This window comes from Marmota marmota, unplaced genomic scaffold, assembly GCF_001458135.2.
Source record: "Marmota marmota marmota unplaced genomic scaffold, marMar, whole genome shotgun sequence".
NCBI lineage: Eukaryota > Metazoa > Chordata > Mammalia > Rodentia > Sciuridae > Marmota > Marmota marmota.
This window is the reverse complement of record NW_025999896.1, coordinates 544,893-559,133: the sequence shown is the minus strand read 5'-3', so window position 1 is coordinate 559,133 and position 14,241 is coordinate 544,893. Positions and strand designations below refer to the sequence as shown.

Sequence of the window (14,241 nt, the reverse complement as noted above, 5' to 3'; positions counted from 1 at the left end):
GGGCTGCCCCCGGGGGGCTGGCTGAGCTGGGCCGCGGGGGTCCCGGGGCCGGCGGTGCCGGGGTCATCGGGATGATGCGGACGCAGTGTCTGCTGGGGCTGCGCACGTTCGTGGCCTTCGCCGCCAAGCTCTGGAGCTTCTTCATTTACCTTTTGCGGAGGCAGATCCGCACGGTGAGCCTGGGTGGGCACTGGCGGTGGTGGGGAACTCTGTTCTTGGTGCTCATGGGTTTTCGGAAAGTGTCAGGCCTCTGGGCCCAAGAAGGGAGTCCTGACGGGGCTTTTCTACGAGAGGATTAGGGCATCCTAAGCGGGACATAGGGTGGTGAGGGAGACCCTTATAAGAGAACTGAGATCTGGGGGCTTTAATGGGACTAGATAGCACACGATTTGGCAACTCTTGGGGGCTAGAGTGGTGGGTGGGGCGCTCTTCAAGAAAGCTGGAGTTGTTGCTAAAGAAACCGAGAGGCGGGGAACACCTGTTTGCTGGCAGCCAGATCTATGGATGTGGGCTTGTGAAAGACCCTCCTGTTGGAACCTCTGGATTTGTTTGGTCTTGGAGAGAGAGGCTTATGTGTGTCAAGGGTGGGGTGGGGGGGTAGGAGGGCATAAGTAACAAACGAGGATGGGAACTTGGGGAAAGCCCTTGATATGAAGGAGAAACCTCTGCAGTTTCTGTAAGGAAACTCCTCCAAAAAGGCCCTGGAAACTTATTTCATAGCGGGATTGTAGGATTATGGCTTTATTGGGACTCTGGACAGAAAAAGATGCTTTTATGATGACATTCCTTAGTTGTGGGAGGGAGCACATTAAAGTTTGGGCATCTGGGTTAGGAGACAGGCTGGTTAGTAGAGCTTGCATCTGAAGATGTGCTTGTTGCTCCAGAAGACCTTAGAATTGGGAGGGGGGTGGGGTCAGACTGTTTGGATGTACCTAAACATCTCTAGGTTCCCTCCCCCAAAGCTTTTCTCCAAGGTTGAAGAAGCTCCTTTGGCTAACATCACTTAGTGAATGTGCCCCTGTGTTGTCATCACCAGTTGGGCAAATACTCTGAAGGAGTGTGGGGAAAACTGAGTGAGCTGGGGTGTAGAAGTCTGTATTCTCTGGCATATTTCAATACAATTTGAAGGAATAAAATATAGTAGCCTCGGTCAAGAGAATTCCCAGAAAGCCCTGGGTGGGAGTGGTGATTGACTTATTGATTTTGGGGGAATGGCCTGGCCTTGGGTTCTTCCTCTCCAACAGTTTATTTCTTCCAGTTCCTGATTTAGGGCTCCCACTGTTTGGGGAGGTGATGGTTGTAGGCAGGGCTATTCCCCTAAGAAAGTTAGAAGCCAAGAAAAAATTGAGGTCAGAAAGGCTGAGACAAATGTGAAGCTAGCTCCTGGGGTTTTCTTTATGTGTTGACTGTCATCCATTCTCTGTCTGATCTTGTCCTGAGAATTCCCTCTTCTCCCCCCTAATACACCAGTTTTAGGGGAGTAGTACTCCAGTCCATTTATTGGAAAGTTAGTTACTTCCAGAATTGCTTTTTGGGTAACACTGACCCAACAGCCTTTTGTCTTCCTTTCCAATCTAGTTTCCTCCCCCACCCCGCTTTCTGGCAAACACTTGGAGCATTCCCTACATGCCCAGCATATGCAACCCGAGATAGGAGGGCAGGATACCCGAGCTGTTTCAGCCCTCATCACAGCCCAGGGAGAAAAGAAGGGCAGATGCCTTGGGATTAAGGGGAGAGAGGATTTTTTGGTTTGCAAACAGGGGGAGCCTGGTTCTGGTCTGGCTTGGGGCCTAGGCATAGATCAAAGAGTGTGCCTTAGAAGAAAAGAGCAGAGGGAATTGCCAGGCTTTGCATGGTAGATCTGACTTGGGAAATATCCTTTGGAGAAGGAAAGCTGGAAGGCTGAGGTGGTGACATTTTTGTCCCTTCTTCACTTCTCTCTCAAAGGCCTTACTTCATTCTGGCAGGTGGAGCTTTCCAATATTCTCTGCCTAACATGGGTACTGGGCTAAGGAGGTTGTTCAGGGGGTTGAGGTTCTCTGAAACTTGTGACTTGGCTTGTAGAGACACAAATGGACAGGTGGCTGGTTAAAATAGGTCTTGTGGCCACCAGCCAGAGGAACTTAGCTGACCTGACAACCTTTGGATTCCCTCATTCTCTATTCCCCTTAGCAAACCAAGGATCTCCTTGTCCACCAAGAGTCTGAGGCTTTTAGTTCCCAATGGAAGATGATGTTTCCACAATGAATCCTTGGAGTGAAAGTCGGGATTTCTTTGTTCAGCATACCAAACATCATGGTTAAGATGGCAGGCTCATGGGTCAGTCTTCAGAGAACAATCCTGACTCTACCCCTTCATTGATTCTGTTAATATTAACTGCCCACCCTTGCTGCAGTGTCCTAGGCAATGGGAAAGAAGCCATGATTGGGACAAAATTCATGCACTCATGCAGTTTTCATTCTAAATTGGGGAGGTAAGATGTTGAAACCTTGGAATCCTCAGTTTCTTCATCCTTAAAATAGGGATAATAACACCGGGCATGGTGATGCAAACATGTAAACCAGCAACTTGGGAGACTGAGGCAGGAGGATTACAAGTTTGAAGCCAGCCTCAGCAACTTAGTGATATCCTGTCTCAAATAAAAACTAAAAAGGAATGGGATGTAGCTCAGTGGTAAAGTACTCCTGGTAAAATCCCCAGTAACCCCCCCCAAAAAAAAAAGGTTTTGGGGAAGAGGGATAATAATATTATTAGAATAGTTTTAAGGATTAAGTGAAATAATCCTAAATCACATAGTGCCCAGCATGTGATAAATAGTCAGTTTTTGATACCTGTTATTGTTACTGGGGAAGATGTCCTTGTTAAGTATTCTAATCCTTTATCTTTAGGTAATTCAATACCAAACTGTTCGATATGATATCCTCCCTTTATCTCCTGTGTCTCGGAATCGGCTAGGTGAGTATGGTGGCTGGAAAGACCCCTTGAGATGAAGTAGGACTCCACCTGTGGGCTGGAGGTCAGTTGCTGTTTTTCTTTCCCATTGTGGTTCAGCCCAGGTAAAGAGGAAGATCCTGGTGCTGGATCTGGATGAGACACTTATTCACTCCCACCATGATGGGGTCTTGAGGCCCACAGTGCGGCCTGGAACGCCTCCTGACTTTATTCTCAAGGTGTGTGGGGATGGATAGTGATGAAAGGGTTGTGTCCGTTACTCTGCCCAGTCCTGGGCTCCCTTGCCCAGAGTATCTGGTCCCCGATCCCTGGCACCTGTGTCAGCCTGGAAAGCAGGAGGTAGTGGGGATTACAGAGATGTTGTCTAGGCCTGTGTCATGGTGTTCAGAATTTGCTCAGTCCTTCCTTTCTACAGGTGGTCATAGACAAACATCCTGTCCGTTTTTTTGTACATAAGCGGCCCCATGTGGACTTCTTCTTAGAAGTGGTGAGTATACACAAGCTAAAGGGAATTCTGTAATGAAGGAATAGTTGTAGGGCTTGGGGATTTTAGGGGATTTGGGGAAAGGGGCGAGAAGTGGGTGAGGGCAATTTTGGAGAGGGAAGGGTGTATGAAGGTAAAGGAATGACTTTCAGTAGTTGGGGTTCATTTGTTATACTGATATAATTCTATTCTTCCATGGGCATCCTACTCATTTGTGTTTGTATTTTTGAATCTTAAGTTATGGAAGGCCTCACACACTGATTTTGAAGGTTTGGGGAATTTCAGAATTTCCTGTCCTCAAAGACATTTGATGTTGCTAGGAGGCCTGAAGCATTAGACTGAAAAAGAACTGTACACCAGTTTAAAAAACCCAGGGTGGAGTAGGGGGAGGTGTGTGTGTGTGTGTGTGTGAGAGAGAGAGAGAGAGAGAGCGAGCGAGCATGCAGGTGCATGAGACATAAAGAGAGGGAGCGAGACACACACACACTCACCCTCACCCTGTACATCTTAATGAATCATCACCTCCTGTGACACCTCTTTTTCTTCCAATCTATTTCAGGTGAGCCAGTGGTACGAGCTGGTGGTGTTTACAGCAAGCATGGAGATTTATGGCTCTGCTGTGGCAGATAAACTGGACAATAGCAGAAGCATTCTCAAGAGGAGATACTACAGACAGGTAAGGAGCTAGAGTCCAGGTTTAAAAGTGATGCAGGCCACTAGGGAGGGATCTGGCTTTGAGGCAGTTGCCTTGATGGGGAAGTTGGGGAGGTGTACTCCATAATCCCCTGCCTTTCAGCACTGCACTTTGGAGTTGGGCAGCTACATCAAGGACCTCTCTGTGGTCCACAGTGACCTCTCCAGCATTGTGATCCTGGATAATTCACCAGGGGCTTACAGGAGCCACCCAGGTATGGGGGAAGGTGATGAGTCTGTCAGGGCCAGGACATGACTCTGGGGTTGTTTTTTTTTTTTTTTCCTCCCCACCCCGCTTTGGCAGTGCTGGGGATGGAACCCAGGGTCTTGTACATGCTGGTCAACCGGCGAGCAACATACTCAGCCCACTTATGAGGCATTTTGAATGGAGGGAACTAGAAGGCTGGATACCTGGGCTTTGAGGTCTGGGATTTCCTGGTCCACGTGCAAGTTCTCTATTTCAAGTGAGATACCCGCCCCCATGTGTGAATTTCACAAGTCAGATTTCCTGTATCATTTGTTTCAGGTGGGCCACAATGACAATAAAATTTAACTAGAAACTTCACACTAGTATGAATTTGGGTGATTAATGTATAATCAGGAAGATTTTTACTTAGACTGTTGACTTGGGTGGTGGAGGTATAGTTTTTTTTTTTTAAAGTAATGATTTTCAGGAAAAACTTCCAGTATCTCTTGAATCCTTTCTTCTCATCTACATTTTCACCCACTCCAGACAACGCCATCCCCATCAAATCCTGGTTCAGTGACCCCAGTGACACGGCCCTTCTCAATCTGCTTCCAATGCTGGATGCCCTCAGGTAAGGGAAGTGAGTTCTAGATAATCTGGATTTCTGAGGAAAGATAGATAGAGGTGGGGGATCCCAAGGGAATAAAAACATTTGCCGAGTTTTATTTACTTACCTCTCTTCCCTTAAGAGCTTAAATGTTTGGACAAGGTCTTCTCAATTCCAAAGCTCGTCATTCTTAGCCATAGGGTTTTGTTCAAATGACCTGTCTCATCATGTGAAAGTGGTGTTTAATTCTGCCCCCTATCCAGTGAGGTGCCTTACACTAGTGTTGTGAGGATGTCAACTATAAGGTACTCCACCAATGCAAGTTATTGTCATCCCAGGTTCACCGCTGATGTTCGATCCGTGTTGAGCCGAAATCTTCACCAACATAGGCTCTGGTGACAGCTGCTGCCCCTCCACCTGAGTTGGGGTGGGGGGGAAGGGAGGGCAAGCCCTTGGGATGCCGTCAGATGCCCTGTCCAATGTGAGGACTGCCTGGGCAGGGTCTGCCCCTCCCACCCCTCTGCCCTGGGAGCCCTACACTCCATTTGGAGTCTGGATGGACACATGGGCCAGACTGTGAAGCAGCCTCACTCTAACTTCGTGTTCACACTCCATGGAAACCCCAGACTGGGACAGGTGGAGGCCTGGGAGAGCCGAAACTGTCTGGTGGAGAGGCAGGACTGGCTGGAGTGAGAGACAGACATACCGTGATCCAGGAGGCTCAAAGAGAAGCCAAGTCAGCTTTGTTGTGATTTGATTTTTTTTTTAAAACTCTTGTAAAAAAACTGATCTAATTCTTCACTCCTGCTCCAAGGGCTGGGCTGTGGGTGGGAGACTGGGATTTTGGGCCACTGGATCCTCCCTAAACTTGTCCTTCCCTTTCTTTCCCTCTATTTTTCTCCCTAGATTCCCTCCAACCTGTAACTAGCTTTCTCTCTTTTTTTCCCCTTTCCTCTCTTTTAAACCATGCATTATAACTTTGAAACCAAAGCTGCCCTAGGTCCTTCTCTGGGGTTTTGGGAAATGAAGGGAGGGGTCTGTGTTCACATCCACCCTGTCCCAGAGCAAGTTGGTGATGAATATGGAGATGGAGTAGTGAATAGTAGGTTTCAGCGACTTTGGCTGGAAGGACCCAAGTGACAGAATGAGAGTGGGGCAGCTTCAGAGCAGTAGTGTATGGAATGAGAAAGGAGCTGAATCCTGGAGACTCCAAAGGGCATATAGCTGGAGAAAAACCTGGCTTCAGGGGACTGACGTGGCCTGGCTGAGCCCGCGCTGCCCCCAGGTGGATGGCACCCAGGTTCCGGGAGGGCCCTTGCCCGCTCTTGCCGTGGCCCCGCCTCCCTGGCACTTCCTCCCCGTAGCCGGCTCTACTTCTTTGCACCCGCCACGTGACGCTCCGCCCTTCTCTGAGATCACATGACTTTCGTAGAAAACAAATTCTGGAGTGTTCTTCCGCCCTGGCGTGGTTCCTGCCTTTTGGAGTTCATTTCGAATCCTTATCGGTCCGCTCATTCCTGGTCCTTAATCCTTATATACATCTGTCCGAACATCTATTTCTTTCCTTTCCTCTTGTTTCTGGAGATCATTTCCGCCACTTGGGTACTACTTTGTTTTGGTGTCAACGGCCGCCTTCAACGTAGCAACACGTTTCCTGAATAGCTAGCCTTGTAATTGTCTCTGGTCTTCTCCTACGTTATTTCCGAAAATAACTTCTGGAGAACCAAGTCTCATACTATGATTATCATCTCTTATCCCTTTTCATTCCAAACTTAGTGGCTGGGGGAGGTGGAGAAAGGGTTTTCAGTATTTTTCACCGTAGTAAAACCCAACAACCTTTGCTACGTTGCCTGCGTAGCCCACAAATTGATTCCAAAGAGATTACGCAGTTGACGTGAGGTGGACGGACTGTGGGTGGTGCTACGCTAGCGGCGTTAGTGCGCTGTGCCACTGGCGTATCTTAGCAGGCGGGGCAACCCCGGGAGGTCGGGGGCGGGGTTGGTGAATAGGGAAGTGGCGCAAGTTCGTGGATCGCTCCGCTGAGTCCGCCCGCGCGTCTCCGCCGTCGCCGCCGCCCCCATCCCGGCCCCCCTCCCCCCGGGTTCCCTCAGCCCAGCTCGGTCCAGCCCGGTTCCCGGGAGGATGAAGTTCGTATACAAAGAGGAGCATCCGTTCGAGAAGCGCCGCTCTGAGGGCGAGAAGATCCGAAAGAAATACCCAGACCGGGTCCCGGTGAGGACAGTAGCCAGGCCGAGGGCTCAGGGTGCTGACGCTGACACCAAGCCTGGGCTTGGGTTTGAGACCAGCAGCGCCAGAATTGGGCTGCCCGTCTGTGGTGGGGCAAGAATTGAGCCCAAAACTGCTGTCTCTGAGACGAGGGTTGAAAGGAGTGGAATAGCTGAAGAGCTGGGGGTTGAGGGGATGTCGACCGGAGAGAGAAATTTTGGCATCTGTGTGAGTGAGGCCGTGGGGATTTGACAGTCTGGGCTTTTTATGGTCATCCTCCCAGCTAGCCGAGTTTTCGAGATTGAAGCTCGAGTTAGCCCAGACAAGTCACCCTCTCCTTTGATTAAGGTACTTGTTTGTTATGACGCGCTTTTTGGGGATCGATCCTGGGTATTTAGGTGAGCCAGAGAGGTCAGGATCTCTGGACTCAGTGCTGCATCGCATGTACAGAGACAAAGAAAAATGAGTCTGGGGCAGGTGTGAGTACTGGGAATATATTGTAGCTTGAGTTCTTGATCAGTGGAGCTGTGGTCTGTAGTCTTTATGTCTCTTAATTTTCATCTTTCCTTTATCAGGTGATAGTAGAAAAGGCTCCTAAAGCTCGGATAGGAGATCTGGACAAAAAGAAATACTTGGTGCCTTCTGATCTCACAGGTGGGAACCTGACCCAAGACCTAGGTTTGCTTCCTTTTGGTGGGAGTGCCATCTCTGTGGGAGGAGGCTCCATCTAGCAGCTGCTCTTTGAAAGGCATTTATGACCTCTGTGACTTTCTTGCACCTTATATCTTTGGCAGTTGGTCAGTTCTACTTCTTGATCCGGAAGCGAATACATCTCCGAGCTGAGGATGCCTTGTTTTTCTTTGTCAACAATGTCATTCCACCCACTAGTGCCACTATGGGTCAGCTATACCAGGTATGGTTCCTGGGAAGTAATAGAGGCTTTGGAAGGGAGTTCTGGGAGAGCTTGAGGGGAAGAAAGTGCTAATTTTTTGAATTAACATTAGTAGCATTAAAACCTCCTGTCTGTCTTGGGTTGGAGTTGGACAGAACAGTGGGAGTAGAGAGAAGGGAATCAACCAGTGAACTAGAGGAACTGTTCTTATGGTGACTACCTAGTTCCCTTCCTCATTCCAAAATATCAGAAAACACAAATATTTTGCCTCAGGACTACTGCAGAGCCTACTGTCAATGAAGGAGAGTAAGGCACTGGTTTTGGGGGTCCTTAAGAAGAATGGTTCTTGAAGAATGTATCTGGTTAGTGAATGGTTCAAGTAACTGAAACCAGTTCCCTGAACACCAGTTTCTCTTTTCATTCCCAGGAACACCACGAAGAAGACTTCTTTCTATACATTGCCTACAGTGATGAAAGTGTCTACGGTCTGTGAAGCTGCTGCCCCTGAGGTGGGGGGTCCCATTCCACAAAGAGAGAGGTGGCACCCTTTTCTTGACCTCCACCTCCTTCAGGCTCATACACACCACCTCCCTTCTTTGGGACCTGCACTTCTTAATGTTTGAGGCTCTTTCTCCAGCCCCTCTTAGCAGGAGGGGTAATGGTGGACATGACCTCTTGTACCTCTCCTTTCTCCCCTTTCCCCACCTTTCTTTGTCCTCCATCCTGACTCCACTTTAGACTTCTTGATTGTCAATCTCTGTCACCTCCAGTGATTGTTTTGGTTTCTGTTCCTTTCTAACTGCCCAGGGGGCTCAGAACCCCAACAATCCCTTCCTTTCATTACCTTCTTTTTGGGGGGTAGATGGAAGGGCCTGAAATTGTCGGGGGAAGGTAGGAGGCACATCAATAAAGAGGAAACCACCAAGCTGAACTGAATTTTGCTTTGTGTTGCTCTCTCCGGCTTTTCTTTTCAGTGTTTCCAAGATCTTGTGGGCTTCAGTGGTGGGGTAAGAGGAGGGAATGGGTATTATTTGGAGGAACAGATATATTTTTTGGTTTATTCTGTTGATATTGGGCATTTCCCTGTCAGCATAAAAAGGATGCGTTTGTTGTCAATGGTGAAACACTAGTTTCATGTACGGGTTTCTTGGATTCTAAATACTCTTTTTTTCATTGTTGGTTCCTGTGAAGAAAGTTTGAAAGTATCTGCTTTAGATAAACATATCCAATTTTGTTATTCCAGATAATTCATGTGTGGGAGGTGGTGCAAGTACTGTTGTCCTCAGTTGCCTGTCACAAATTTTGTGTCAGCCTGTATCATTCCGTGGAGTAGAATCTGAGGGAGGGAGAAAACTGGGAGGGGGGGGACACAAAACGTTATTACCAAGAGAACTTCATTTCCCAACCATCATTTCTCCGCCCTGCCGGAAGTGGGGCGGTCTTTCGGGGGAGAAAGAAGGTGCAGAATGAGGCAGTATGGTGGCCGAGAGTTCTAATCCCTTCTTCCCCTTATTTCTCGGTCCCGCCTAGCCTACATTTCCCAGCGGCCTCTGCGTGTTCTTCCGGTCTATGCACTAACACCCGAGCTCCCCGCCACTCCTCGGGGACGGGGAGAGGCTTATTGCGCTTGCGCCAGCCCGTGGCTTGCTGGGACCTGAAGTTCCAGAGGCTTATATGGTCCCCTTTCCGCTGTCCCCGGATGGACTACAAGCTCCTTGGTGCATTGCGCGTCGGCGCCGACGGAGGGGGGTCGTGGGGGAAAGGAGGGAGGGAGGAGGGAGAAGAGAGGAGGAGGAGGGAGCAGGCGGCCGGCGGCGCTGGGGGAGGGGGCCCGGTCCGGGAGTGCGGGAGGCAGTGGTAAAGGGAGGTGGCGGCAGCAACTAGCGGACTGGAGTCTCAACGGAGCCGAAGCGTTCACTTCTGTGGAGCGAGGCAGTAGGAGTACCGAGCACCAGAGGCGGCACCGGGATCCCCGGCTGAGGGGAGGGGGGCGCCGGACCGGGAGGAGGGGAGGGGGCGATGCTGGAAGCCATGGCGGAGCCCAGTCCCGAAGGTGAGCTCTCGACCGGCACGGAGCTGGCGGCGGGCGGGCAAGGAATCAATTGGCAAACTTGGAGGTCGAGCCCCAGAGCTCAGCGGGGGAGTGCGGGGAAGGGGTCGGGGGCCTGGCCCTGGAGCTGGGAAAGCGACGAGTTATAGACCCTGGAGAAAGGAGTGGGAGACTGGGTTGGGGTACTTGGAGATGAGACCCCGTGTGTGGTTTCTTTTTCGCGGTGGGGGAGCGGCAGGGGATAGGAGCTGGAAACCCTGAGCTTCGGGGGTTAGGGGCCGAAAGGGCCTTGTACTGGTTGGGGCCGTGGAGCCAGGGAGGTTGGGGAAATCAGGGGCCCGGAGAGTTGTTGAGGAGGGAGAATGTATAAGAGGACAGAGTGAGGGGCTCGGTAATTGGTCGAGGTGGGGGAGTTTGTGGCGGTGGTGCCGGAGCTCCTCGTAGTTGCCGCCAGAGATAGCCCTGTGATTGTTAGAGGAGTGGGCAGGTAGTTGTGGGGAGAAGTGGGATCTGGGTATTGTCTGTGGTAGAGAGACTTGTGCCGGAGGCTAGTTGTGGGGCGAGAGAGCCGGAGAGCGAGACGAACTGGGTAGTTGTAGGAGGCGGTGGGGCAGGGTTGGGGGTTAAGACCGGCGCCTCGCGGGGGGAGGTTGGTCGGCGAGGGTTAGAGCCTGGGAGTTGCGAAGGGTGAGGGGAGCTTCCGTGGAAAGAGTAGCTGGTTTGGGGGGCTGGAGTTTAGGGATCTGTAGCCTAGTGACTTGGTGAGTACGGGGGCNTGGTCATCCTGGACCCTGGGTGCCGGCGGGCAGTGTGTGCGGTCTTGGAGGGCCCGGGGCGGTGGAGCGCGGCGATGTAGGAACTCCGGGCTCTGAGCGCTTGTGAAGGACGGGGGCGGGCGGTGGCCGGGGCTTGGCCCCGGGAGCGGTGTGGCGGGGTGGGGCGCTGAGATCCGAGTAGACTGAAGAAGCCGTGAGTGGGGGGGGGCGGGGCGCCGGGCCTCCGGTTGGGGGGAGGGGAGCGCTTTAGCGAGGCCGAGAGGGCGCCGCGCCCAGACTCCGCCCCTCTTGGGGCGGAAGGGGGAGCAGGGGCGGGTCCAACACAGCTGGGGGCCTGCTGGTCTGGCTAGGGACCTAGAGGAGAGGAGGGGGTTCACTTGGGACCTCCATGCGTTAGAGGTGGAGACTGTTTTACACAGACTGTTTCCTAGTGCCTTGACTCAGCTTTTATTACTTCCACAGATCCACCTCCGACACTTAAACCAGAGACTCAGGTGAGATGTCCCTTATCTTTACAGGCTGGTATCACCGCCTACCAACAGTACCCTTCCTCTTTTTCTAGATTTCTCACTTTAGGGATTGTGCCTTTGGGAATGCTCCTCCAGTCTGGCTTCCATATGATCCTTGTTTCCTTCCTTTCAGCCACCAGAGAAACGTCGGAGAACAATTGAGGATTTCAACAAATTCTGCAGTTTTGTTTTGGCCTATGCTGGTTACATTCCCCCCAGCAAAGAGGTAGGGACAGGAGAACAGCTACCTTGAGGTGGGATTGTGTTATTTTATAGGAGGAACCTACCTGAAATGATATATAAACCTGGGTAAATTTGAAGTTCAGGGCTGTGATAGGAAAGCTGGTGTGTGGGAGGGGGGATAATAGAGAAAACTAGCTTGAGCAGCAGTGATAGAGGGGCATTGGTCAAGATTTTGGAATGGTATTGGGTTACTGGAATGGAAGTGTTTCTGGATGCTTTTAGGGAGCTGAAAATGGTAACAAATGAGGCTGTACAGAAACAGTTCAAGAAATGTTGCTTTGGTCTGTGGGGGTACAGTGTTCCATAGACCCTGGGCAGGTATGGGGAGATGCTGAGAACTTGAGGGCAGAGGTAACATGAAAGTGATCAGTAGGAGATGCTGATAGGAATTGGGATAAGAATAAATTTTCAGTACAGTGAGACTTTGTGGTTGGTGTCTCTGGTTGTCAGGCTAGGTTTGTGAAGCAGCTGATGAGATACTAGGTACCTGCTGACCCTGCTCTCCCTTGTTTTTAAGGAAAGTGATTGGCCAGCCTCTGGCTCCAGCTCTCCATTGCGTGGTGAGAGTGCTGCAGACAGTGATGGCTGGGACTCAGCCCCCTCTGATCTTCGAACCATCCAGACCTTTGTTAAGAAAGCAAAGTCATCTAAGAGAAGGGCAGCTCAAGCAGGTCCCACTCAGCCTGGACCCCCAAGGTCCACCTTCTCACGTCTGCAGGCTCCTGACAGTGCCACCCTGCTTGAGAAAATGAAGCTCAAGGACTCTCTCTTTGATTTGGATGGGCCCAAAGTGGCATCTCCACTGTCCCCCACCTCCCTGACACATACCTCCCGGTCCCCTGCTGCTCTCACCCCAGTGCCCCTTTCCCAGGGAGATCTCTCGCAGCCTCGAAAGAAGGACCGAAAGAACCGAAAATTGGGGCCAGGAGGTGGGGCTGGCTTTGGGGTGCTTCGGCGGCCTCGGCCAAGTCCTGGGGATGGGGAAAAGAGGTCTCGAATTAAGAAGAGCAAGAAGCGGAAGTTGAAAAAGGCTGAGCGGGGGGATAGACTCCCACCTCCTGGCCCTCCCAGGGCACCCCCCAGTGATACAGACTCTGAAGAGGAGGAGGAGGAGGAGGAAGAGGAGGAGGAAGAGGAAGAGATGACAGCAGTGGTAGGGGGTGAAACCCCAACCCCTGTACTCCCAACACCCCCTGAGGCCCCTAGGCCTCCTGCCTCAGTGCACCCTGAAGGAGCCCCTCCCACTGACAGTGAAGGCAAGGAGGTGGGCAGCACTGAAACAAGCCAAGATGGAGATGCCAGCTCCAGTGAAGGTGAAATGCGGGTCATGGATGAGGACATCATGGTAGAATCAGGTGAGGGGTTTGGGGCTGCTCTCTGAACAATGGGGATGGTGGGATTAGGGTGGAGGGCGTTGGTGATAGATCCAAGAGCTCAGGCAAAACATCAAATGAACCTTCTTTTCCCCAGGTGATGACTCCTGGGATCTGATAACGTGTTACTGCCGAAAGCCCTTTGCAGGGCGGCCCATGATTGAGTGCAGCCTGTGTGGGACATGGATTCACCTCTCCTGTGCTAAGATTAAGAAGACCAATGTCCCTGACTTCTTTTATTGTCAGAAATGCAAGGAACTGCGGCCCGAGGCCCGGCGATTAGGGGGGCTTCCCAAATCTGGAGAGCCCTGACGTTTCTAGGCCGGAACTTGAAAATGACAACATAACTTGGGAACTGAGCCTCAGAGTCCTCAGTCTGTTCCCCTGGAGCTTGGATACTGACCTTATTTCAGGGCAGGAATCCCCAAAGGAGACTTGTTTGGAATGGAAATGAGTGGCTTTCGATCCTACCCTATCCTTCCTCCCCATTCTATGGACTTGAAATTGGACATATTGTAGTTGGGGGAAGGAAGCTATCCGGGCCTATAGACACAAAATGTCTCTCCCTTGGACCTCTCACCCCTCACTTTTTGGGTCAGGGTTCAAATTGGGATGAAATGGGACAGTTGTCTATAAAACTAGTGTAAATATAGCACTCCCCTCCATCATCTTTTCTTCTACTTCACTCCCCATTTATTTTCTTCCACACCGGTTATATTTTTAATTTTGGACTTCCCCCTTTGAGCATGGCAGCTCAAAGGTGGAGTACCAGAGCCTGGCTGAGTGAGGAAGGAAAGCAGAAAGGTGATGTTTCTCACCTCTTTTGTTTTTAATAATATTGGCCAGCTGTTTGTACAGACAGCCTGCGTGTTGTAAATAAAGCAGAGTGGGCTCTTGTGTTTATAGCCCTCACTCAGTGTCCTGTTTGGGAGGGAGGCTTGGGAAAAGCTGGCGTAAGACTGGCTGGGCCTGGGGCTGAAATCCCCATCTCCAATCTGAAAGTGGGCCGCCTCTGGGCTTTACCTATTCCAGATACTCCTGGAGTAACCAACCCTGAAACCCCAGTTGGCTTGCCCCTCCCCACTTCAGGTTATACCCAGCCCCAAACAATCCCCACTCTCAGTGGTGTGCTCAGGAGTGCTTAGCGCTCCCTCAGTGGGAGGAGGACTGCGCGGTGGGAGCCCGTTGCCTGCTCCCGGAGCGGAGACCAGTTTCGGCCAAGGTGCTCTCTGACCTCCTGTGGGGGCAC

The 14,241-nt window shown here is 51.2% G+C and overlaps 3 protein-coding genes across 6 annotated transcripts in view; all 3 read left to right on the top strand.

Moving 5' to 3' along the window:
• The window catches only part of Ctdnep1 (CTD nuclear envelope phosphatase 1), a 15,366-nt gene extending 9,453 nt beyond the window's left edge, over window positions 1–5,913 (top strand). The window contains exons 2-10 of one of the 3 annotated variants that reach the window (XM_015504392.2): window positions 1–173; window positions 2,889–2,955; window positions 3,052–3,170; window positions 3,368–3,439; window positions 3,996–4,112; window positions 4,233–4,344; window positions 4,863–4,947; window positions 5,262–5,318; window positions 5,550–5,913. In XM_015504392.2, the coding sequence (XP_015359878.1) occupies window positions 72–173; window positions 2,889–2,955; window positions 3,052–3,170; window positions 3,368–3,439; window positions 3,996–4,112; window positions 4,233–4,344; window positions 4,863–4,947; window positions 5,262–5,318; window position 5,550 (732 nt within the window). In that variant the 5' untranslated portion in view covers window positions 1–71 and the 3' untranslated portion in view covers window positions 5,551–5,913. Of the gene's footprint in view, window positions 174–2,172; window positions 2,320–2,888; window positions 2,956–3,051; window positions 3,171–3,367; window positions 3,440–3,995; window positions 4,113–4,232; window positions 4,345–4,862; window positions 4,948–5,261 lie in introns of all 3 variants that reach the window. The other 2 variants (XM_048797960.1, XM_048797959.1) reach the window with 2 other exon arrangements.
• A 969-nt stretch (window positions 5,914–6,882) lies between these two features.
• LOC107157974 (GABA type A receptor-associated protein) lies at window positions 6,883–8,972 on the top strand. Of its 2 annotated transcripts, none has more exons than XM_015504394.2 (4): window positions 6,883–7,155; window positions 7,725–7,803; window positions 7,944–8,062; window positions 8,469–8,972. In XM_015504394.2, the coding sequence occupies exons 1-4, from the start codon at window positions 7,066–7,068 to the stop codon at window positions 8,532–8,534; spliced, it is 354 nt and encodes a 117-aa protein (XP_015359880.1). In that variant the 5' UTR covers window positions 6,883–7,065; the 3' UTR covers window positions 8,535–8,972. The 2 variants fall into 2 exon arrangements, with proteins under 2 accessions (XP_015359880.1, XP_048653918.1); XM_048797961.1 differs by lacking the exon at window positions 6,883–7,155 and adding an exon at window positions 7,210–7,497.
• Window positions 8,973–9,853: 881 nt separating this feature from the next.
• Phf23 (PHD finger protein 23) lies at window positions 9,854–13,893 on the top strand. Its single transcript, XM_015504390.2, has 5 exons — window positions 9,854–10,094; window positions 11,330–11,361; window positions 11,510–11,602; window positions 12,137–12,974; window positions 13,090–13,893. The coding sequence occupies exons 1-5, from the start codon at window positions 10,061–10,063 to the stop codon at window positions 13,302–13,304; spliced, it is 1,212 nt and encodes a 403-aa protein (XP_015359876.1). The 5' UTR covers window positions 9,854–10,060; the 3' UTR covers window positions 13,305–13,893.
• Window positions 13,894–14,241: the final 348 nt, after the last annotated feature.

Bases quoted from the DNA above. Each gene is read 5' to 3' on its own strand.
- LOC107157974 (XM_015504394.2), top strand. From the start codon at position 7,066: ATGAAGTTCGTATACAAAGAGGAGCATCCGTTCGAGAAGCGCCGCTCT. The intron at 7,804-7,943 runs GTGGGAACCTGA...TATCTTTGGCAG, and splicing joins GGTGCCTTCTGATCTCACAG to TTGGTCAGTTCTACTTCTTG. The intron at 8,063-8,468 runs GTATGGTTCCTG...TTTCATTCCCAG, and splicing joins CTATGGGTCAGCTATACCAG to GAACACCACGAAGAAGACTT.
- Phf23 (XM_015504390.2), top strand. From the start codon at position 10,061: ATGCTGGAAGCCATGGCGGAGCCCAGTCCCGAAG. The intron at 10,095-11,329 runs GTGAGCTCTCGA...TTACTTCCACAG, and splicing joins GGCGGAGCCCAGTCCCGAAG to ATCCACCTCCGACACTTAAA. The intron at 11,603-12,136 runs GTAGGGACAGGA...CTTGTTTTTAAG, and splicing joins ACATTCCCCCCAGCAAAGAG to GAAAGTGATTGGCCAGCCTC.